The 25,785-nt window shown below is 36.1% G+C and overlaps 1 protein-coding gene across 4 annotated transcripts; it reads right to left on the bottom strand.

Annotated features, from left to right (window-relative positions):
- Positions 1–2,706: 2,706 nt before the first annotated feature.
- LOC133392294 (uncharacterized) lies at positions 2,707–20,439 on the bottom strand. Of its 4 annotated transcripts, none has more exons than XM_061652930.1 (3): positions 19,952–20,439; positions 15,427–19,107; positions 2,707–15,318 (listed from the first exon to the last, which is right to left on the bottom strand). In XM_061652930.1, the coding sequence occupies exons 2-3, from the start codon at positions 19,100–19,102 to the stop codon at positions 4,829–4,831; spliced, it is 14,166 nt and encodes a 4,721-aa protein (XP_061508914.1). In that variant the 5' UTR covers positions 19,103–19,107; positions 19,952–20,439; the 3' UTR covers positions 2,707–4,828. The 4 variants fall into 4 exon arrangements, with proteins under 4 accessions (XP_061508914.1, XP_061508915.1, XP_061508916.1 ...); XM_061652931.1 differs by having other exon boundaries at positions 20,161–20,431; XM_061652932.1 differs by having other exon boundaries at positions 20,247–20,408.
- Positions 20,440–25,785: the final 5,346 nt, after the last annotated feature.

Here is a 25,785-nt window from a genome sequence, read left to right as displayed (position 1 = left end):
ATGAGCTCTTATAACCGCTTTTTTAAACATCCTCCGCATAACGCAATGTCACCTTTGTATTGAACTGTCATTTCTCAACAGCACGGATAAACGGAAAGCCGGATAAAAGGTACCCGGATAAACGGCGCTCCACTGTATTAATTAACCCTTTCACTGGCAACCAAAAATACATCATATTCCAGGCAACCGGGCTACACGGGTAGCCAGCGACTTTGGAGGCTTATAACTTTTGAATGCGTAATCCAATATTGGTGCAATATTCTGATGAAAATTAAACAAACTAATGCAGTTTTTATAACTGTTCACAGATTGGTTCAACTCGCTACCGTTTTTTAGTTATTGCTTTTCAAAGTTGACAGGATTTTTTTGAAAATAATTACAAAATGTGAAAAATATTTTTTTCAGTACTTTACAAAATTTTCACAGCAAAATGGCTCCAAAGCTTTGAGAACTGTATGTTACACGTATTGTATAAATTTTTCAGAATTTTTCTATGAGCGATAAAAAAAATAAAGGAGTTTTGATTTGAATAAAAACCGTTACAATACAGTGGGCATAATAATTTTATAAAATGCACATCTGCGACAAATGCAAAAACTTGATAAAATGGTCTCCATTGGTAAGTTATGTTGATTATATATTGTGAAGACTCTGAAATAAAACTATTAGTGTGAAGTTTATTTGATGTTGGTGTCTTTCTACCAGCAAGGGTCATAATGTAACGGTTTTTATTCAAATCAAAACTCCTTTATCTTTTTTATCGCTCATAGAAAAATTCTGAAAAATTAATACAATACGTGTAACATACAGTTCTCAAAGCTTTTGGAGCCATTTTGCAGTGAAAATTTTGTAAAGTACTGAAAAAAATATTTTTCACATTTTGTAATTATTTTCAAAAAAAATCTGCCAACTTTGAAAAGCAATAACTAAAAAACGGTAGCGAGTTGAACCAATCTATGCACGGTTATAGAAACTGCATTAGTTTGTTTAATTTTCATCAGAATATTGCATCAATATTGGATTATGCATTCAAAAGTTATAAGCTTCCAAAATTCCTGGCTACCCGGGTAGCCCGGTTGCCTGGAATAGGGGTATTGAAAAATTTAATTCTAAAAAACAGGTTAATTATACTCAAAAAATTCTACGAAAAATTCCAGTGAAAGATGGCTGTGGATTACACACATATTCCAAATTTCAAGTCAATCGGATTCCTAGAATCAGAGAAATGAGCAATCAAAATCGATTTGGCTACCCGGGTAGCCGGTTGCCTGGAATAGGGTTAAACCAAGGACCGTAAAGATATCAGGTCAAGTTATAAGCCCGTTTTGACAGCTAGGTGGAAGAAGAATCGACGAAGAAAACTGACAGTTAGTTTTCCGCTTTTGGCGAACGCTTCAAGTTCTCGAAGAAAAATTTCCATTTTAAATCACGGGCTGTGTTCTAATAAACTAAAATATTCACCCAAATTGATCTCCACCAAATATTGACCATGCAAAACGTAAACAATCCATCAATACATATACAAGCGGAAAACCATCTGTCAAAATCGGAGCCCAGGGGGGGATGGCCAAAAGCGCTATAACTACACCTCATTATACATTCCACCTTGGGTTAAACGAAAAAAAATCGTACCCGTATACCAGCAACATTCTTCGCATTTGACAACTGCCGTCGAACCTGGTTTTGTGTTTTTTTCTAAAGTCTTGATGGCCAAATGTTCTGTATAGGCGAAAGGCTATGACCGTAGCAATAGACGATGCGCAATCTCAGATTGCGCATATATTTATCTGTCAAACGGGTCGGTTTGATATATTTATCTGTCAAAAAAAATTATATATCTCGGACATATAATCTTGAAAAATTATGCGCAATCTTGGTGCAATCTGAAAATGTATGGAAATGACGTTTATAGCTCAGGGTTGGCTACGCGAAATCACTTACCGTCCAAATAGACATACAGCGGCAAAGTCGCGCGCGACGACGCCGCGCGTGACAAACAGTAGCTCAATTTTGCAAACAGAGCTACTCGTCGCGCGCGACAATTCTGCTTCATCCTAAATAATCGAATTATCTAGTTTTTTTACAAGCCAGATTAATACCAAACGCAAAAAAATAGATTTGAACACATTTTAACCTATTTTTGTGTGATTTCAAATAAAAAAACAAGTTGGTTGACTGACTCAAATGGGCTACTTTGATCTACACCTAGTGAAATTTTGAGCTATTATTCGTCGCGCGCGACGTTGTCGCGCTATGTCTATTTGGACGGTGAGAAAAGACAGCTATTTAATTTAACCCTTACACAGTCATCGCGGGCTGCATTAAAGGCTCTTGAGGGACGCAAGCGGCCCGCTGGCCGTAGTTTGAAGACCCCTGCTATAGAAGCTCGCGCCCTCGATCACGCTTTGCAGGACGTTATGGGAAATCGCCAAACGTTCGGTGATAAGGAGGTGCTGTTATGTGGCTACTTCCGACAGTTACCAATGTCTAGGTTCTGCAGCAGTGTATCCGGCATAACATGCTGTGGGGCAAATTTAGGGTATTGCGTTTGCAGGAAAAAAATTGCTGGTCTGGACTTTGCAAAAGTTATTCTGTTTGACGAAACGACCTACACCAGCAGTGACATTTTCTACTATATTCTCGAGTAATGTCATCAAACAAGATTGTACCGAGAAATTAACAACTATTGAAGATTAACACATAACATAATACTTAGCATAGAGGCATCGTTTACTATTCAATTGGGATAAGAATAATATCCATGCGATTATATGATGAGGATGTCACTTATTTATGTATGATTGTGTACATTAAACAATAGAAGCATAATTGTAAGCACTAATTGTAGCTTCTGTTTAGTCGTGAAGACTCTGCCCTTAACCAGCACCATCCTAATCTTCACTTGTACTTTTAGAATAACGCCTTATGAACTAAACTTCTATGGCAGTCGTAAAATATAGTTCTGAGAGGATTTTTGCATTTTTCAATTACTATGCTGTTCGTTTTTGTTCTACAAAGACAATTTAATGTTAATTAGACACAGATTCACAATTCATCCATCCTTTGTATGTTTCATTCTTTCTATTTTATATATTGATGTTTTGTAAAAAAAATATTTATACTCTTATTTCTTGGTTGAAACTACAGATTCCGATTTACTAATGTTTATTGATTTTATAACATTATTTTATACATAAAATATTGATTTATGCCTTTTAGTGTACCTCCACCTAAAGCACGTGACTTACTACTTGTAAGATTAGTTATACGCAAATGCTGCCCATGTTTGCCACACAAATGGTTTAAAATGTTACAGTGATACGTCACATATCTCTTGCGTCTGATTAGTCCATATTACTTGCCTTCATTGAGATCATTCGTCATTGCATATAACATTATTTAAGATACATTAATTTTTCTACAAGTATACTAATGCTCAACTATACATAGTGATTTTTTGCAAGTGCTACATTAGTGAAATATTTTATACGATGTTATCTTTACATAAAATGTTTGTGTTTGTTTATTAGTTTCGGTTCAACATTAAATCCTCACAATACTGTGATTACAAACTAGAAGAATCAAACCAAATACCTCATATCCGATGTACATTCAACACGGTATAACCAAACGTATATATTTCGTGTGAAAGTAATTTTTTGCCATTAATTGTAATCCATAATATGTATCAAACAAATAAAAATGAATCATAACATCATTCGCCTGGTTGAAGAATTAGCTACAACAAATGCAATATAATAAAATGAATAAATCATCAAACAAGAATAAGTACATACATTTTTTTCCAGGCTCAAAATCAAATCCACGTCTTACAAAATTTTACAAGATTCCTGTTTCATTTACTTAAACTAATAAATACGTATCTGTTTTGCACATTAATTTTCCTAGCCAAAGCTCATACAACGGGCATGAGTACAGATTTAATATACATGATGGAGTTTATGATTATTGCATATTTTGTTGTGTGTTACGTTTAGATTGTATTATCTTTAAAAAGTACTGTACAATGCTACACATGTCACATTCGATACATTTGGAATATACTGTGTTATTACTCGAATGGTATGCAATATTTTTTAAATGCTTCACCATATCATGTATACCTTAACGGAAATGAAGGAAATATTGCAGTATTGTTAATTTTATTTAAAACAAAATGCTTTATAAATCTTTTGTGTGTACATCTCAATTTTACACGCATGCTTTGTCAGAATATTGATTCTGTTATGCTGTAATTTCTATTTCTTTCGCATCTACCATTTTTTATCTTTGTTGTGATTTTTTCAAAACTAGCAAACATAAATTTTGTTATCGCAGAAATGTGTGTAAAATTATTATGTGCGACTTATGCTCGATTAAGTAGGACTTAATACCTAAGAATATACAGTGTTGCTTTATTCGAAGTAAAATTAATAGTTCATTTTAGTATACATAATACATTTTGCTTTTTCATGATACCATTTACTAACATTCGAAATCATAGTCATATATTACGTCTCGGTTATTTAATCCGTGAGTAATCCGATATTGGTGAGGAGAAGAAACTATTAAAATCGTTCTTCAACGTATATTTTTGCATGCTACTGTAAAAGATTCTTGGCTTTATAATAACTTCTGATCATTAATGCATCTTTTATATTTTGATTTAGACAGTCATTGACATGTTGATAAACATCAAAACATTGTTACTATCACACATTATGTCTACTCTACCGTGAGTCAAACTGCAGTGTATAATACGTAACTGAACATATGAGGACATACTTACTATACTATACTTCTCTAATTAGCTATCAATTTTTTTCTTTTACTTTTTACGATTGTTCGTGAATTTTCGACTATCATGTTTTCCTTTAGCATGTGCCAACATCGTTACGAGCTTCTTATGTGAATCGCCCATTATCCAACCATGCTGCTGCAATTGTTCGTTGCTGGTAGTAGATGTTTCTTCTACTATTTGCATAGGAATTTTCTGTACTAACAATGAGTTGTCATTTTCAACTTTTGTAAGTAGCTGCTTTTTGCAGCCTGTCTTGCTTGCTGACATTAATGTTAATGGCTTTGATCTTTCAACAGTGGTCAAAGAACGCATTTCTTTGCTTGACGAGCTTACCTGCATTTTTTTCAATACAGTTTCATCATTTTGGGCGCTAGTAGCATCATCACTGGCATTACCTACATTCGATATTGATTTTGAGCTTTCACATCGTTTCTTTTTACGACCACGTTTGTTCCCTAACGAAGAATTAGTGGTCACAGATTTACAATATCGACGACGACCATATTTTTTTTTAATGTCGTCATATTCTTTCGCTCCACCAACAAGATTTTTTCCTTCTACATGTAACTCTTCGTCGCTGCTAGATGACCAATAGTACAACATATCTCCAGCATTTCGCTTACGGCGAGACGTCGTTAACAAAATGCCATTATCATCAGAATTGAACAACGTTGATTGAAGCTGTTCTATTTTCAAGTTAGCTTCAATATCATTTTCCAATAATTTACTTTTTACCTTTTTACACTTGATGCTCTGCTCATAGTCACTATCCGGGTCGTAAGCAATGTTTTTCATTTTTTTTTGAGTGGCTTTGCGTTGTTTTCCAGCTGACATCGAAGAAATTTTACTGATGCTCTCTTTTTGTGTAGTTTTTGGTTTTCTCTTACTCTTATTTACTTTCAGTGTTTTTGAAGCTAGTTTATTACCTTTGCTATCATTATTGTTATTGGTGTTATTATTGTTATTATTATTATTTACAGTGAGTGATTTGATGTTTGAATCGTGGAGAGCATCAGCTGTATAATACGATTCGTTTATCAGGTGGTTTAGCTCTATTGAATTGTGTTCTTTATCCTTCTCACCAGATGAAATTTGCGGTTCAGATTCTCTTGGATTATGATGCAATGATGAATTTAGTTTTTGCTTGAACTTGCTTGTTATCGTTTTTGAAGATATTACTACGCTGGATTCTAAAGTATGCTCTTCTAGAGATGTTAATTCTAAGGCTAATGAAACATCTTCTGTAGACACGTTTGGCGTTTGACAGTTATGGACACTGTTATCATTATTACATGTGAGTTGAAGTGGCTTATTATTCAACTCTATACTGTGAGTCGTGCCAATGGCTACAATGGGCTTTCGTTTGGTTATATTACAACTTTTACCCATTGTTTCTAATATGACACTTTCCATAACCTTCCGAATAGTGTCATCCGTAACCGCAGTGTCTAATTTGGAAGTTTTTTTTTCATTGAGGGATTGCATTCCCCGTTTCAAACCACTATGCTTTTCGGAGATGTTTTCTGTATTTCGCAGCTGCCTTTCATTTTGACATATGTCCCTTATAAGTGATGACTGAGTAACGATGGCTTCTTCGGCTAACCGAGAAACAGGACCCTTTATCTTAGATGATATATGATCATTTACTTCATTATCTTCAGTTATGTTGATTAATTTTATGATGTCATCAGTTTGAAAGTCTTCAAACTCCTCAGAATCCCACGTTTCCGTTAGATTTTTTTGATGAGCTGCTCTTTGGCGACGTAATCTATCTGGTCCGTATTTTTTCGATTCGTGCTTGTGTTGCACCACGCGATACTGCTGCCGTGTATTAACATCTTGTTTGGATACTTTGACCTCGATATTATTATCAGAAGTTTCAAATAATTCCGCACAAAACGAATCTTTGGGCAGATTATCATATTCGCTAGCGGATTCATTACTGTTATGTTGACATGATGGATCAGCTGCATTTTTTAATGTGTCAAATAGCTTATCAAAGTCTTTTGCTGGGGACTTGACTGTTGATGACGATTTTGAACTGTTTGCTGCTGTTCCTGCATCCTTTGCCGGCTCGATTACAATATTTTCTGGAACGCTGGTTGATTTTTTTCTCACCCCTGAATCACTTACAAGCTTATCTTTTGCTCCACCCTTTTTAAAGATACGACCCATAATAAGACTTTTTTTTTGAACATCAGCAGTTGTTAATTTTTTAGGCGTGGTTTGTTCACTACTACTGATGCTACTGTTTTTATCGTCCTCTTCTTCTTCTTCTTTTTCTTCTTCTTCTTCTTCACTCATCGTATTTGTACCATAGACAAAATCATCACGATCAGAAAAACTCAAACTTGACATCTGACTATCTTCGTGATCTTCCAACGTTGGTGCTTGAATAGTAGATGAATTGTGCTTTAGGTTTAGCTTAGATCCCTCTTCCTTTTTCATCAAATTTTGATTCTGTATGGATGTAATAATTTTCTTAGATGAGTAGGACGAAGGTAAAACGCCGTCACATGGAGAGTCTTGAAAAGCATACACATCTTCTTCATCATCGGCAACTGTGTTGAGAGGAGGATTATTTTTATACATTCTTCTTCGATATGGCCCTGTAGCCCATCTGGAGGAAGGTTTTTTTGCCGATTTTATAGTGTATTCCCGGTTCTTTAAAAAGCCAGTCTTATTTAATTTCACAGATTTTGACATACTAATGCCTGTACGCCTTGCTGTGATTTTGTTAATTTTCATTTCAATATTGCGTTCGGTTTTAATCGGTTCTAATAATCTCGGAGATGATGCATGTGCTTGATCGTTTGTCATTGAAACCGTTTTAATCAGGGGAAACCTAAGACGCGCTTCAGGGCATGCGTTTACATTATCTTTAACTGAAGTAGAGATGATTTCTTCGCTTTGTTCTACAATGCCAAATTCTTTGGGGATGTCACCACACAACGCAACATCGGCTAGAGTATCCAAGCGTGACTCTTTGCCAATACTGATACAGTTGTTTGTTGCGTTAGCTGACATCACGGTTAAGCCCGACATTGGTATTGATACTTTGAAATTGTCATATCCTTTCAGTGCTCCTTTAGTTTTAATTTTTGCATTACTGCCATTGTTATTACTACCACCACTAGTACCACTAACCATCGAGGTATGCATCGAGATTTGTGCTGAATCATTTCCTAACTGGTTGGGTATAACATACGCATGTGTCATAAAATGTACGTTCCCATCTAACTCTCTTTGTTTCTTTTGATTAATTGGTTCTTCTTGAGTAAGAGTGACGTCATTGTGAGTAGTTTCAAATTCGTCCATCACACTACATTTAACGGTCGATAAGCGCATCGGATTCTGCTCCATGGATGATGCTAAATTAGTAGAAAGAACAGGAGTTGATGTATTATTTACTTCATTTATGTGAATTATGCTTGACATATCCGAAAGATTCGCTTCATTTGATTTCAAGGACATGGTGGTTACACTTTTTAACTTATCATTTTCATTCGAATTAGACTCCTTTAGCATTGAACAACATTCGTAGAACAGTTTTTCTTCTTGACTGAGTTCTTTTACAGGTTTTTCAGTGTGATCTTTGATTTTCTCTATCAAGGTTTTTGCTAATGATGGCATTGTTGATAAAGTTGTGGGGGCAGCCGTCGGCACCGCAGGGATTTCCAATAGTTTTTCATTTAATTCAATTGTTTCTTTTGTAATAAGGTTTCCTTGGTTTGTTTTTGGGTCGTGCAGCAAATTATCGTTGGCCAGGTGCAAAGAATGATCTGGTCCCTGATTTTGTTGAGCCACTAGATATTCTTGTTCTGATAGCTTTGCGATGTGTGACAACGTCATGCGGTGTTTATTATATGCGTCTTGTTTTTTGAATACTTTTCGGCAAAGTTCACAATTGAAAGATTGAATTGGTTTGCTATTTTGCATTTGTGACTTTACTTGTTGGCGTTTAATCTTGCTAGTTGAATGTTTTTGTGACTTTCGCCGTTTGCTTCTTACACCACGATTGCCCAATCTTGATGTGTTAGTTACTGTGGGAATTTCAGTAGAAACACTCATGATGTCTTCATCAAAGGCTTCAGTATTCGTTGTACTTTCATCATCGGCTATCACTGACGTAGCACGTCCTGTAATACACAGTTGTATACTTTTAGAAGGTTTAGCAAACATATCTGTCGATTGATGTTGAACAGCATTACTACGAGCCGCAAAGCAAGCAAGAGACATGTTATCATCATCAGAGTAATCAGTTGAACCGCTTGATGAGTTTGTCGTGTTGATGATTGTATTTTCCACTATCTTCTTTATACCTTTTGGTGATTCGTCCTTATCATTGGAAAATGAAGATGATTTTGTTGGCTTCTGAGTTGATGGTACTGCTGAAGTATCATACAAAGACATTGTTTCGCTCTTTTGATTTTCGAATGCGTTAAAATTTGTCCTATCTATTGTCTTTTGGCATGATTCCTGGTTTGAAGACATTATTGATGTATTGTTAGAGGGTACTGTTGAAGAATTTACTTTTCTAGGTTTCCGCCTAGAACTATCTATTAACATAATTTCCTCCTGAATGTTAAAAAGTTTTGAAACAGTTTCTGCGATCTGACTATTTTTCGTTGTTCTTCGTTTTGGAGTGCTGGATTCAATACTGGGTGCGAACTGCAGTAAAGATTCAATTAGCGGTTCCGAGGTGCCATTTAACGGGAGCTGATTGCGACGCTTCCAATCTGTTGGTACTGGAGTTTTAGAGCGGCGGTTGCTGGATTTATTCGATGAAATATCTTTTTTCTTCAAAGTATTTTCCTCCCTGTGCAATGTCGATTTTCGAGGGTTCAGTTCCTCCGAGTTACCCAATCCATGTTCTTGGAATTCATTTGGTATCTGATAAATTGAAGCTCGACGTTTGTAAATACGTTTTACTTCATTTCCGATATCATGCAGGTGCTCGTCTTCCTTAGATGTTACTTCCACCGGAGGGGCGACTATACTATACTTTTCTTGAGAACTTATCAAACTCATAGTTGATCGTACACATAAAGAAGCCCTCCGAGCACTGATTCTTCGCAAAGGAGCATTTTTTTCTATTACTTCAGCTACTGGAGTCTGCTTTTTGTCAATATCTTTTGGTATGACATCGACAGCACCATATTCGTCTGTTAATTTAACCATGTTTTCTTCTTGCTCCGTAATATTTTTTCCAGCAATTTTCACTTGTTTGGGTATGCTTAGTTTTGTTCCATCGGATTTAACCGGACAAAAATCTTCCTCGCGACGTTGCTGTAAAATCCGTCTACGAGGATCACGTGGTTTCATTGTTGCTTCAACGAAGCTCTGCACTAAATCTAGACCCAACTGGCCTTGGCTACGTGTACCTGGCCGAGATGTCAACATAATATCATCTTTAATAGACGAGTTGCTTGATTTTATTTTGTTTTTCCACTCTTCTTTCTCAACGTACTGAGACAAGTCGCAGTCAACAAAAATCGATTTCCGACGAGACATAATTCTTTTTGGGTCATTTGCTATTAAATTTGTAGTACTGGTATCCAAATTGTCTTTAAGAAGGCTGTTGTTGTCTCCAGCACGAGCTTTTCCAATTACTGAATCAATTGGTTTATGATATTTTGGTGTTGTTGTTTTACAACCTTGGATTTTCTCTGTTTTTTTATTTTGTAAGCAGGCTGCGACCGTTTTCGTCGAATTACATGAATATTGTGTTTTTGACCGAGTTGTCTTACTACCTGCCAACTGTTCGGCCAATGTGTTTTTTTCGATGTTGAATTGTGCACAACGTTCATTTGTCGTATTTTTTTCGTTTGCTTTCGAGCTGAAGTTTGCCAAACACTTTATATCAGTAGAGGAATATTTTAAAGATTCATAATTGTTTGCGATTAAGTCTGGACTTCCTTCTTTTGTCTGGGTGCCTTTAACCTTACTGGATGAGGTTGTAATGCTGGTAGATATTTCATTCGTGGATTTATTATTCGCTTCTTTTACAGATAATTCTGATCTCGTTAGTTCTTTGTCTTTAGTCAGTCGTTTAGAAGAGCAAACTTTCTTTGGTGCAGTGCTTGATGAAGTTACTGTTTTCGATGAATCATGAATTAACAAGTCTGGCATTCGGGGGTTTGATTTACGCTTAGCTAATTGGGGGATTTGTTCAAGAGAAAATTTCACATCTGGCGTTTCGCAGGTTAAATCATGCAACAGCTTAAGATCATCCAATCTCGATTTATCAACTTCTTTAAAGCTTTCCAACAACTGGTCTGAGAGTATTGATGCTAGTTCATTTTTTCGACGTTTTCGTATAATTTTGGTCGGAGATGCTTTTACCTGGCTGACAAATGCATCAACAGAAATCTCTTCCTGCGTTTCTTTGACCCCGTCAATAGACCTAATATTGCTAGCATCCTTTATCGATGGTGTAAGAACAGCTGGTTCTATCTCATTAGTCAATAATACGCATTGCTCTTTGTCAACAGTTGGTTGCGAATGTTTTAACGTACAGCCAGATTGTATCGACGAGTTCTGTTTTTCTTGTTCTATGTGGTTAGTTTGTTGATTGTAGTCTATGTGTGTGTTTTGGGGCATTTTAGTTATTTCTTTTCGTTCTTCCTGTACCATTGTTGGTGTAATAACTGTACTACTCTGCAGCTGATGATAAATCTCGATACTCTGATTCGCTATTGTTTTGCAATGTTTTACCGGTGCAATAACATTTGTTTTTGATAAAATATCGTTTTCGAGCGAGCATGCTTCTTTTATAGTTTGGTTCTCCTTTTTTTTGGGATTTGACCCGCTAGCAGAGTTGGAAGGATTGTTTAGATTAATCTGTGGAATTGTAGTACTTTCACCGATTGTAAGGTTCATTTGTTCATCTAAAATTTTCAAATTATTTGATTTTTCTATCACAGTACCAATTGGAGGATTTTGCATTTTAACTACTTCCTGTTCATTTTCTTTTTCACTTACAAATCGTGTGTCTTTTTCATGCATCATTTTATCCAAAATTGACTGATTCCAAATTTGTTCCATCAGCGCTTTTCTTTGCAAATCAGCTACAGACGCTCTACGTTTCATTATGCGACCACCGCTTTTACTCATTCCAGACGAAGCATTTGATTTAATAGCCATATTTGATGATCTTGTTTCTTCAGTTCTCATACATAATGCAGTGTTTGTTTTGGACACTTGTTCAAACTGTTTTGACAAGCCATTTATGTTTGAATTTGTAGGCATTGGAAAAGAAATAAAATTCGAATTTTCCTCGACAGTTTTGTTGTAATCTTTTGTATGCATTGGAGAGGGTTGTAAGGATAACTGTTTCGTATTCACACACTGTGAATCTTTTTTCAACTCTAGTCCAGTTGATAATACTTCACTGTGTGTAGGTTGAAAAATTTTTTCCAACAAAGCTGTAGAGGATGCTGCCGTATCTGGTATTTTCAACGGTGGTATCACTGGAGGTTGAAGATGAGCTGGAAGTTTAATAGAAGCAAGTCGCTGGGCATTGAAAGGCTCTAACATTGGTGTTGTCGTTACTGGCAATAAACCAGGCGTAACAAAGGATAACGACATAGACGATAACAAATTAGCGTTATTGGATATTGCTGATGAGGCTGCAGTAATTGCAGATGGATGTGAATGGATCAAATATTTAGTCATAGCATCGCGTTTAGGTTCTACGGATGGTACAGGCAATGGTACAAACACGCTTTTACGACGAGCGCGCTTTGTCGGATGTGCTGCCTGACTAAGCGATGGCATAGGGACTTGCGGTATAATTAGTGTTGGAACAGCCTGAGTTATTTTTTCCACTGATCCAACCATATGCCCGATTCCGCTAATTGATGTTGTATGCAGCGGTGATAGTGCAATTGATGATGATTTACAAGGTGGATTTGGTGATTTGGTCGTCAAATTTATCAATGCTTTTCGTGAAGGCAAACAACCTGATGAAACCACTTGATTATGATCAGGACTCAAATCAACGGTTTCTTGCAGATTTGCAGTATCAGAAATTCGCTCATGATAAGGTGTATTCGATTCAGTAATAGTAACAGATATATGATTTTCTTCGCATCCTCCACCAGATATCGAATCTGAGGTGTTACAAGTCGGCACTAAATGGTCTTTAGTTAATTCAGACCGTCGTGGAATAATATTTGCAACAGTATATTTACCTGTGACTTTCAAGTGATTTGAATCAGATTTATATTGAACAAATGAACTACGGTTGGGCAAAGACTTCGTAAAATGAGTGAGATTGCTGGAGGTGGTATTGAAATTTGAACCTTGCGTTACAGATTTCAAAGGTTCGATTGTTAAATCAGTAGCACTATTTTCCGACATCATCGGTTGAACCGGTACCGTACGTTGACGTGCTACAATTGTCACAGACGGAGCTTCCTTAGTGATGATTGGACGTGCTTGTTTATATTCCACTCTCTCGATTATTAGCCCTGGTGGTAGTTTTAACGATGGTATATTACCACCACCTACATTAGATGGTATGGTATTGACGGTATCTAACATTGTAGGTGGCACCACCTTTAATTTACTCACATTTTGTGGATACATATTTGCCGTAATTTCAATCGAGCGATTTGTATTTTGGGAACACGATGCAATTACTTGTTTTAAATGATTAGTTTGGAGTGCTGTCGAAGTAGAATTTGATGAAATCAAAGATTCATGTTCAGACTGCGGCACTGTCATATTCAAAATGTTACTATAATCTTTTGTATGTGCCTTATTCACCCGTTCAACAAGACCGTATTTGGACAAATTCAAGGGTTCGTCAGATATGTGTTCTTCTGCTAAATTCAACACAGACTGTTCCAGTGACATCGCTGGGGGTAGCATATGCGATAGGGATCCCACATCATCATATTTTACATGGTTATGATGATTTTTTGAGTGTAATGAAATCATGGCTGGGATATTACTGTTAGACAACATTGGAGAATTAATGGTAATATCATTTGCAGCCACTGGAAGCGATGAGCATATTGAAGAATATTGTGTCTTTGTCTGGCAACTTTCAGCCCCCTTCGGTTTGTTTACGAATTCATCAGAAACTATTGTAGAAGTATTTGATTTGATTGGTTGGACAAGATTTAAAAGAGATAAAGAATCCTTCAGTTTGTTTTGCGGTGTTTCAACGCTATTAATAACATCGTTTTCATTGTTGAAAAAATCGACTCCTAACCGTTCTGAAAGTTTTCCCGTAAGCATCGCAATACAATCGTTTAATTTTTTCTTCTTGCTTTTGCATACCATTGGTTGATTACCTAATTGTGTAGTCAATGGTTTGCTAGGTTCTAAAACTGTTGCAACTGAGGACAACGTCTCTGGGATTATGATTTGTGAAAAGGTAATGATGTCATTATTTTTAATGGGTGTGGATGGAGGATCTTTCAAGTGTTGGGGTTTAATCGGTTGAGTTGGCGTTACTTGCAATGGATTGCATGGAATATTCAAAGAGTTTTCATATTCAATCGTTTCAACAGTTGGAACTCGTTCGTTAATTTTAATAGACTGGTCTACTTTTTTGTCTATATCATTGTTCTGATTAGAGGATCTATTTTTTTCTATTGAAGCTTTTTTTGACATTGTTTCCATGTTATTAAAAATATTTTTTTCAGTACTATTTTTGCATACTTTTGCTTCTTTTCCTGGATCATCCAAAATTACAAATCCATTTTCATCCAATGCTTCGTCTTTACTTTTCAACGAATTTTCATTCAAAATGCTGTTTTTGTTAATCTCGTTATTCATCCTGCCTAATCGCAAGGAATGCTCACGATTGCATATTGATATCGATACCGGTAGCAAACGTTTCCCAGTACTACGCAGTATTCGATGGTGGCCGTTGGAAGTGGTTAATCTAATAATTTGACGCTGGCTTTGTTTCCACAACATCATTCTATTCTTATTGATTAGCCCTACACGATTAACCTTTTCCATTTTTTTTCCTTTCAATTTAACTGAGTTTTCTTCGCGATTTGAAAAATGTTTTGAATTTCTTTTATGATTCGCTACACCTAAAGTAGGTTGAAACATAGTATTATTTTTTTTGCGCATACTTTGTTGTGTTTGTTTAGTCGAGACATGCATTGTGTTGTTCATAGAAGGCAGTACAGCCGCACTTTGCTTAGATCTCAATTTTGTAGAGACTTTTTCCCGTTTTGATAAAGAAATTGAAGATGTTATTTTTTTAATGCCACCAATACTATTACCATTCGTGACTGCAACATTTTTCAATGCAGTAGATTGAACAGCTACATGCTCACCACAAACTTCTGATGGATGTTTTACTACAGCATCATTTTTCTCAAGTTCGCCTTGGCCTTTTACCTTTGGAGTTACTACCATTGCTTCAGAACAAAACTTTTTTGCTGGTGTCATAGATCGTTTGCTGATTTGTTTCGTTGTTTGCAAATTTATCTGTCGGGAAATCCGTTTTGCTGGAAGATTTGCAAGTAGCCTTTTCACTATGTCACCTGGAAGAATTGAAAAATATATCAGTTTTTTACAATAACACGTGATATTATGAAAATCCTTGAATAACGTGCAATGGTAGCAAAACACAATATTTTTTAACTACTTACTATCGTTTTCTTTTCGTTTAGGTGACTTGTTATATTTTTGTGATCCATTCGATGTGGAAATTTCATTATCGATCACGGAACCAACACTGCTAATGCTACTGGTACTTGTATTGCTGTTCTTATAACTGCTACCGCTGATACTACAACTGCTATTAGAGCAGCTGTCTTTACTGCCGATGATGATAGTTCTAGATACTGCACCTACGCTCAAAATACTCTTTTCATCCACTAAAGAAGGTAGCGGAGCGACTACTGCTGATTCCTCTTTTCCCACAGCATTCTGATGATGTTGGGCTATTCGCGGCACTGTTAACATAGACGATGCACAATTTCCGCCGCTTCTATTGCCACCTCTTCTCCGTTTAGCACGACGATATTTCATCCGTTTTTTCGCTTGTAGCCAAACGTAATCATTGGAACAGTGGAGTATATGTGCATACAACACTATTTGATTCTGACATTCCTTTTGACATTTACTGCAAGTCGCTGAGCGAATACCGATTCCTTCATTTTCAAGAACATCATGATTTGCCAAATCGTTAAATGTTGTAAGCGTATTCGTACCGTTCGAACAATTATCCATCAGAGTGACCACTGAACTATTCGTTGAGTAACGATATGAAGAAGACGATGCGATTGTTGATGTGGAAAACGAGGTAGCTTCATTCGACGAGGAATCTTCGTTCTTAATTTCGGCAGGATTGTTTATTCTATACTCCCCTTTGTGTTGAGAATTCGAGCCGAACATAGAACTATTCAAAAATAATTCGCTATTGCTCAGTCGCACAAAGTATAAATGATGCATGGCCAGTGCCATAAAAGGAACGAAAAAATGCTTGTACAATCTCTTTTCAATGAGTTCTCTTCCGACTATCTCATAAAAGGTGGAATGTACATGAGGATGTCGAAAAATACGATGCTCTTCTACTTGTTTAAGAGAATTAAACTTTGCACCACAACCATAACAAATGTAACATCTTGGTCGAGCCCATTCTCCACTTAACACGACACGTGTTTGTAGATCATTACTGTTAAGCTGCATGAGCTGCAGATTTTGCAGAAAATCTAAACTTTTGGATTCTTCACTGGAGTTTTTCTTATCCGTCCAAGGTACAAGCGATGAACTTTCTTCTCGCGATACAGTGTCATTAGGAAGTTGATCGTCTACAAAACAAGTTTCTTCTGTCGTTTTGTCTTGATCTATTGGTTCAATTTTTATTATTCGCTGTTCATTCTGTTCTAAATCTATTTGCGGTAATAATCGTGCATCCAATAGGCAATCCAATTGTTCGACCATTGCTCTTTTTTCGTCCCGCAAAATAGCCCCAACATCCGCTACTGTTATCGAATGTCCTTCGTCAGATATCCCAAATTTTGTTTTCGATAATTGAAACTGATTTCGACTATCACTCGATCGTTGATGCTGAAATAGCTCATGTTTCGTACGCATGGTCAATTGAGTCCACATGTCAAGCTTTGAGAGATCGCGCAATCCTATTGTAGGCTGCTTGATTTTTTTTACGATTCGCCCATTTTCATTGACGTAGGTGTATTTCTTAACAAAGTCCCATTTCCACTTCCAGGAATTCTTTGTGACTGGTTTCTTTGTTTTCACTGACGAAGCCGACGATAAAGATATTATGGATGAGTTAGTCGTCGTTTGTCTCGGTTCCGGACCATACTGTTCTGCCGTTAACAAAGTAGGAAACATGGCTGAGATAGCCGGTAGGTTTGTTGCCTCATGAATTTTACTATCGCTTGATACTGGACTCTTGACAACTGTTGATCTCACAGTTGGTATAACAGCAACTGGACTCGTCGGGCAAGGCGCATTGGGAGTTAGAGCTTCTAATTTACCATCTAAATGGCAACAAAGATTATTTTTCACATTTCGGGTAACATTATCGTAGAAATCTTCGTCAAAAACGCCACTATTGTTGACTTGCAATAAGTTGTTCCCGTTACACGAATTACTTCCTGTACTTGCTGTAATGTTTCCCCAATCATTATTGCTCACAAAAACACTACTATTTGTACCACGGGTAAAAATTCCAACCGACACATCACTAGATGATCCGGTGTTTAAAACAACAATATTCGCGAGGGCTGCAACATCTGATCCCTTTGCTAATGTCTTATTCGTTTCCGTAGTTTCAGTCATCGAAGGATCGCAAACTACGGAATTGGCGGTCAACGAGGAACGAATCGTTTTCAATTTTATTATTTTATTGTAGCAATTCTGGAACGACTGCCCTTCTTCATTTGCCGTTCCCAGACTCTTTTTTTTTGTTGCAAATTTTGCACATGCTGGAACTGTTGTAGAATGTATTGATTGTGTCGTAGATGTTGATGAAGTAGCAGATGATAAAAGTGTGACATTGGCAGACGATGAGGCTGCAGCCATAAGACGACGGCTTTGGCGTGGTAATCTATGCTGTGTGATACCCAATCGAGAAAGAAGCATGGGTTCAGAATTTCGTCTTAGTAAACGTTCCGACTTTTTGAAGGCCTTTGTCTTTGATTTGTTACTATCGGTAACCTTTTGTGGTGAAGGAGCCGTAGAATTACGTAGCGAAGATCGCAGACAAATGTTTTGAGCTGCTAATTCTGATTTAATGTTGCTGTTTGACAGGCTACTGGATACTGATTGACGAACCGAGTTAAACTCGACCTGATCATTAATTTCACTGTACACACCTGTTTTATGCATTTTAATGTTAAGAGCATTCGTGACAAGTTGTTGTGAATGTTGAGAAGTACTGTTTTGGGTATGACTGAAAGCTTTAAGAGCAGCTTTTGATTTTGGACGCCTAGTGGTGGAAGATGGATGGAAAGCATCCATGTGCGCGTCTCGTGCAGCATCATTCGGAAAACGCATAGTACAACGCTCACACGCAAAATAGCGGTCTGAATGAGCTGATATTAGATGTTTAAATAATGTTTGTAGATCGTCTGATATCAGGTTTAACGCCTTACTTTTATGGCAAAAATTGCAACAAGTCGAAACGTCTGATCCATTCGCTAATGTTGATAGTACACGGGCACTACTTCGTCGTTCTTTTGCTATTCGATGAATCCGGTCCGTGTGCTTGATCATCAGTTTATGGTTACTAAAACTTCGATCACAATACAAGCATAACACTTTGTACGCGATATTGTTCGTAGATGGCACATCCTTTACGTTGTCCAAACCTACTGCAAAGCTATTGATTTGATCCGGTTCTTCTGGAATCGAGTCTATATCTATCAAAGTAGTAGCCATATGATCAGATCTTTTTTTCATATTTTTTAACGATCCTATTATTGACTCTAATCGGTTCAACGGCAAGCGACAAATGATACTAGTATTAGAAGAGTCTTTTACTGCCGACATTCTTCTTTCACTGCTCTCAAAACCGTGCATATCCCGTCGATTGATCAAACGTGGGGAGGTTGTAGCATCAACAATATCAGAACGATTTGTAGACAAAAGACGGTGCGAGGTCCTTCGTTCACTTTGGATATCTGGAACTTTCAGTGCATAACTTTTAGCTGGTGATGCTGGTCGTTTGCTGTTAGAAGTAGAAATATTTTCTCGTAGACTGCATAAGGACTGCACCTTGGTAATCTCTCGCAGATTGCTGTGTTCAGCCATTACATCCGACTGTCCGTGTTCATCATTGAGGAAGCGTATCATTTTTTCTGTAGAAAAAACAGTACATAGTATATATAAATAAACACATAAATAAATAAATAAATAAATAAATAAATAAATAAATAAATAAATAAATAATAAATATATATATATATATATATATATATATATATATATATATATATATATATATATATATATATATATATATATATATATATATATATATATATATATATATATATATATATATATATATATATATATATATATATATATATATATATATATATATATACATTTACATTTACATTTACATTATATATCTATAGGTATAATTTATTTAGGTATTTATATATATACAAGATGTAATCTTCATATATTATCGTCGTAAATTATTTCGACAGTTTCCAAATCTTATAAAAAATCCCGAATATTGAAAAATTTAACTATATTTAAAAAGTAATCATGTATTACAAAAAAATGTGTAGTTTTGGTCATAACTATCACTGGTATGCTGTTTGTTAAAATATATGTACGGTAATCTAATGACAGCCGTAACACTAGAAAACACACATATATCCGTTTGCTCGATCAACATCAATTTACGAGTGAAACAATTTGTTTTCACTGATCTTTAATTAAAAAAACACACACACACTCACACGCACGCGCGCACATACACATATACACAGAAAGATATGCCCTTTATCGCAATTTGTTCACTTCATTTAACAATCCTTATTTAGGAAGACTACCAAAATTCAACAGTGACAATTTACAACAAGAATGAATTCCAATAGCACATCCTATGCGGAATATGAAATAACATCCTTCAAATTACGCATATACAAACATATTATCATGCATTATGAACTTATCGTCACTTACAATTTCACATGTAGGTAATGTTTGGTTTTACTTTTAAGCTATTTTCTGTACTGCCACAAACATTTCGTAGCAATACTTTTCCAAGTCCATTCACTGCCAATTTTTTTCGTATAACTTTGCTTTTACTCGAATGAATACTATGAAATTTTAAAGTTGATAAAACAAAAAGCAATTATGGTGTGTTAGATTTGGTCAAACACGAAGATTACTTCATTCCGTATTGGTTACGGTAGCAGCAAAGATAAAGTTTTTAATAGAGGTTAAAACATGTTTTTCATCTTTAAATGAACTTCACTTTTTTCACAAATGTATCTAACAAAGTGTTAAGTGACTTTTCTTTAAAAGCAACAAAACACAATTTTTTCTCCAACTCTTGTCTATCTTCTTGTTTAATTATTTCACGATGAGCAAAGCAGGGGCCATCTTGGTTTTCTTTTGTAATACTTGACTGTGGTATGTGTACCAGTTTCGATGCAGAACACAGTGGTAAAAAAGGACATTTACTAGAACTTATATGACATAATTGTTAAACTTACCGTGCAAATAGACGTAGAGGAGAAATTCCCTCCGCAAAATTTTACAAAAGTAGCTCAATTTTACAAACAGAGCTATTCGCATCACGTGAAATTGCTGTTTCATCCAGAACTGTCGAATTATCTACAGGGAACTTTCTCAAATCTGAGATTTCTTAGATTATCCTCTGTGTGGGTTTTTAATTACAGTAGGTGACCGCTAACTGAGAGTTTAAATTTGTGAGAAAAATCTACATTTGCTATGAATTTATCTTCGTAAGATTCCGGATGTTTCATGTTTTGACATTCATGTGTTTTTCAACTGAGAATCGCTCCAGTTAGCGAACTTTTTGTTAAAAAAAATCCACTGGTGCGGTCAAACGTCTGATGCCATCATGAACCCTGCTGCACAAGTTAGATAAGTTAATTGAAGGAGGAATATTGAGTGAAGTGATTGTGATTGTATAGTAAATTGTGTGGCATTTTGTATAATTCATGAATATTAAAGATTTAAAAATATACACATGTACAAAAACAATACAAATCCTATTGTTTATTTAATCGATGACGCTTGCTTGAAAATGAAACACAAAGAAAAAAAACCCGGGCCCCCTGGCATAGGGAAGCTGCTTAGGCGCTATTTAGAAGGACAAGCTGAAAATTTGATGCTGTTTTTCTACTACAAAAGGTGATTTCAAGCAGCGATCTTTAGCTTGCCAAAATTGGCTGCTTAAATAATTTTGGCTATTTGGGCCTATCTTTCCGCTAAATTATAGGTAATTTAATAGTAATTTAATGGTAAATTAGCAGTCGTTAATTTACTTATTCAAGCAGTTTTGATAGATCCTATTCCTTCCGCTATTTTATTTTATTATTTTTTCGGCCGAATTGTTAGTTAATAACACGAAATGTATTACATTATAGTTTAATGGTCATATTTAATCATTTTCATGAACTTATACAAACGATTACAGTCGATCGCCGACTAACCGTGCTCTTCGGGACTCTACCTCGCACGGATAGTTTAAAAACACGGATAATGAGTCAAAGTATTTATTTGATCACAAATTCCTGTTTTGTTTTAGAAATTTATTCTATGTTTTGGTAAAAGCTTGCCAGTTTTTTTAACTTAATGTTTTTTTCCGATAATAATATTCGAAATGTGCCATGAATAATAACGCTTTTGGTTAAGAAAATGTGCTCTGAATTGTAAAATCCTCTTCAGCACGCAATGTCATTTTTGTATTGAATTGTCATTTTTTAACAGCACGGATAAACGGAAATCCGGATAAAAGGTACCCGGACTGTAACACTGCTTCTAGACGACCCAAAAAATCTTCCGCGACAATTTTTTGCGACACTTTCTATCTGTCAAACCGTTCTTCTTTTAGCACGAATGTATGGCTTACTTTGATCGTAATGTCACGAAACGCGAGCGTTGCCTTTTTGTGAAAATTTCACAAACCCGCGACAATCACGGTTACCTCTAATTTTGTTCTAAAACTGAGATGTTGTTTTAGAACAAAGAGCTCGCAGAAAATTTGTCGCGGTACAAAAGTTGGTCGTCTAAAAGCAGTGTAATAAACGACGCTCCACTGTATTTGCTATGCTTTGTGTGCAACCAATGGTTAACGGTTTTAAAATAACCGTTCAAATAGACATACAGCGACAACGTCGCGCGCGACAAAAAGTAGCTAAAAAATTTACTCCACGTAAATCAAAGTAGCTCATTTGGCCCAGTCAACCTACATGCTTTTTGTTTAAAACATAAAAACATGACTTTAATTTGGCTTTTAAAAAAACTTGATAGTTCGATTATTTTGGATGAAGCAGATATATCGTACGAGACGAGTTGCTCTGTTTGCAAAATTGAGCTACTTTTTGTCGCACGAGACGTTGTCGCCTAATGTCTATTTGAACGGTGACGTACAGTCCCTCAACTATAGCGACCCCCAAGCAGAGTGAACAGAAATACCGATTTATCTGTATTCCTACCGATTTTGGACATGCCTACCGACTCACAGATGAGCCCCGTAAAACTACCGATTTTTCATTTATCCTTTCGAAAATCCCAGATTTCGTAATACTCGTCGAAATACTGACCAAACAGTCATATAATCATTTCCCAAATCACTTAATGCATTAAACTCCATATGGAAATCACTAGCAACCAGAACCAGAAGTTCAAAAGAGACAACCAAGACTCGTGTATGTACTTCATGAGATGCGATGATATTGGACGCGCTGGTAAAATGTTATTTAGGATTTGACATATAATGTAAGACGTGCGATTTTTTCATACGATGGAATCAATTCAAGAGTGAATTATGCAGGATTTGTAGAAACAATCTCTTATTATGTTTTGTTATCATTACACTTACCAATTCATCCAAATAATGGGCATAGCTGCTGACAGCACATTCGATTTAGCAATGTCCTATGAGGCTACTTGGAGCCCCAAAAAAAGGGAGTCCTAAAAGTTAAGAAGCAAATATGCTTCTCAATCATTCGTTGGGTTAGAATCCCTAGTACAATTTTCATATCAACACTTCAGAAAGGCCTTATGTGACTGCTATGAACCAAATCTACCCCTTCCCCCTCCTTGTTCAACACTTCAAAACCTACCGAAAACTACCGAAAAAATTTAAAACCCCTACCGAAAACTACCGATAAAATGTTGATGCGCCTACCGAAAACCGCCAAAATAATCTGGCCACACTGCCCTCAAGGTCCTTTTCCACGACCTGCTATTTTTAAGCCACCTTGGTCGTATACTATAGTTGTCTGAACCTGCAATTGCTTAAGTCACTTATTGAAAAACAGGGCTGCCAAACACCATAAATTGCAAAGTGGGTAGAAAGGAGGTGTCGTCATGTAGAACAATTGGGCATCGAGGCTTTAGAAAAAAGCACAAATCCAGGATCGACGGCAGTTGTCAAATGCGACGAATGTTGCTGGTATTTGGATATGATATATGAATTGTTTTCGTTTAATAAACATTTTTTTACCATTAAAAATTCGTATTTTGCATCCACACTCCATAAATCGACATTTTACACGTTATAATGCAGCTGCTGCCTGTAAACAAATACAGGCGGTCCCCGAGATACACGGTACTTCTTATACGCGGATTCGTAGATACGCGGTTTTCTAAATTTGACAATTCTTTGAGCAAATTGTACTGATTTGACACATCAATTGCGAATTGCCAAATACAGCAATTATCCGCAGTACGCGATACTCGATATACGCGAATTCGCAGTACGCGATTCCTCTAAATTTGACAGCTCGATGTGTTTTTTGCAAATATTTTAATTTTTTGAAATATTTTATGCTCTTTTTGAATTTCCTTAATGTTCTTAATGCATTTTGCATTAAATTTGTGCAAAAGATACCTATTTTATAACAAAAAATTTTAATGCAAAACTCTGCGGCGATATTTTTCAACCCTCGAACCGGTAGTGTAAACTATTTTTCCATAGGATTCCGCTATACGCGAAAACTCGAGATACGCTATTGCGCTCGGTCCCGTACGATAGCGTATATGGGATAATGACTGTAATTTCCGTTTTGATCGAATGTTAAAAACTATTTAAAAAGGTTTAAAACAGTTATATTCAGTCAGAATCATATCAAATAATTCATAAAGTGACTAAAACCACCCCTTACTTGCAAAATTACACGAAAATTAGTGATATTTCAGCTGGAAATCACGAGATTCAACTTACGCGGAAATTCGAGATACGCGGTATTTTGCGGCCGTTTTCGGTCCCCATTAACCGTGTATCTCGGGGACCGCCTGTATCGACGGCTATTGTCAAACTGAATCTCAAAATGGCAACATGCCAAACGCTAAGAAGACACCTCCTCTATATTCCACCTTGATTAATTGTACAACAGCTCTGAGTAACCGTAGCAATAGACGATGCGCAATCTCAGATTGCGCATATATTTATCTGTCAAACGGGTCGGTTTGATATATTTATGTCAAAAAAAAAAAATTATATATCTCGGACATATAATCTTGAAAATTTATGCGCGATCTTGGCGCAATCTGAAATTGTATGGAAATGACGTTTATAGCTCAGGGTTGGCTTCGCGAAATGACTTATGTTTTGATAAAACGAATATATGCGCAATCTGATACTGCGCATCGTGTATTAATACGGTAAGGGCGGTGGCAACGCTTTTTCGCATGCGATTTTATCCAAGGTGGATTAAAAATATCAGGTGGTGGATTAGGGCCTTTGCGGGGTCGCCATAGTTGAGGGACTTTACGTCAATTTAAAACCGTTAACCATTGGTTTCCGCACACAAAGCTTAGCAAATAGAACAGATTTCTTTGTTATTATGTGCATTTTTGTGTGTCTTTTGATTTTATTGAAAAAATGAGATATATCAACAAAAGATTTGATGATTTGTTTATGCATGAAATTTAAAATCATTTGAGTAAGAGCTCTAATCTCACGTAAATTGTCTATGCGGCTCGTAGAAAGTGAGGAATTGATGTGAAAATTTAAAAAAATAATGATTTCTTAATTTTTATCATCAAAAATGTTGAAAACACAATGAATTATAGAATAAATTCATGGAATATCACAAAATAACACACTTTAATCCATGTTTTAATGTTAAATAAAAACTCGCAAAGTGCAAAATATATTTTTAAAGAATATTTAATCGAAAAAATGGGGTAGATAAATTATATGAACAAATTTAATAAATGTAAACAAAGTTTGAATCCTGGGGACCTTACGTCAAGTGACGAACTGTCAAAATGCACTAGAGGCCACACCATGATATTTTTAAATCCTTGATTTTTTCGGACGGCCTGTCAATTTTTATATGGGATTTGACAGATAACGTCGGACGACGAAATCGCACGTCCGACGTTATCTGTCAAATCCCATATAATTCGCGTCCGATAAAATCGAATCCGATGAGCGTTGCCACCACCCTAAAGCCCTTGCCTTGCTCCATCGGATGCGATTTTATGGATAGACATGTTAAAATTTATATGGAATTTGACAGATAACTTCCGACGTGCGATTTCGTCGAACGACGCAATAAAAAAAATTAATTTCGTCGGACGACGCATCCGATTTTATTTGTCAAACTAAACGTGTGGTGTTTTGTACACTCTTAAAAAATTTTGCCGAATCTCGGCTAATTTTTGCCGAGATCTGCACAACTGAGATCTCGGCAAAGATCTCGGTTAAATTTCTGTTGCCGACATCTCGGTTAATGTCATTTTATTTTGACGTTTACGTTTAACCGAGATTTTCGTAGAGCACATCGAGATTTCGGCTAAATATAAAAACA

The sequence above is a fragment of the Anopheles gambiae genome, chromosome 2 (genome assembly GCF_943734735.2).
Source record: "Anopheles gambiae chromosome 2, idAnoGambNW_F1_1, whole genome shotgun sequence".
NCBI classification, from domain to species: Eukaryota; Metazoa; Arthropoda; class Insecta; order Diptera; family Culicidae; genus Anopheles; species Anopheles gambiae.
Note: the sequence above shows the minus strand (reverse complement) of the source record. Positions and strands in the feature narration are given on the sequence as shown.

What these genes read in the sequence shown, in the direction of transcription:
- LOC133392294 (XM_061652930.1), bottom strand. Translation starts at nt 19,102, where the DNA reads ATGATACGCTTCCTCAATGATGAACACGGACAGTCGGATGTAATGGCT. An exon ending in TAAACGAAAAGAAAACGATA is followed by an intron (nt 15,319 to 15,426) that starts GTAAGTAGTTAA and finishes CAATTCTTCCAG; the next exon opens with GTGACATAGTGAAAAGGCTA.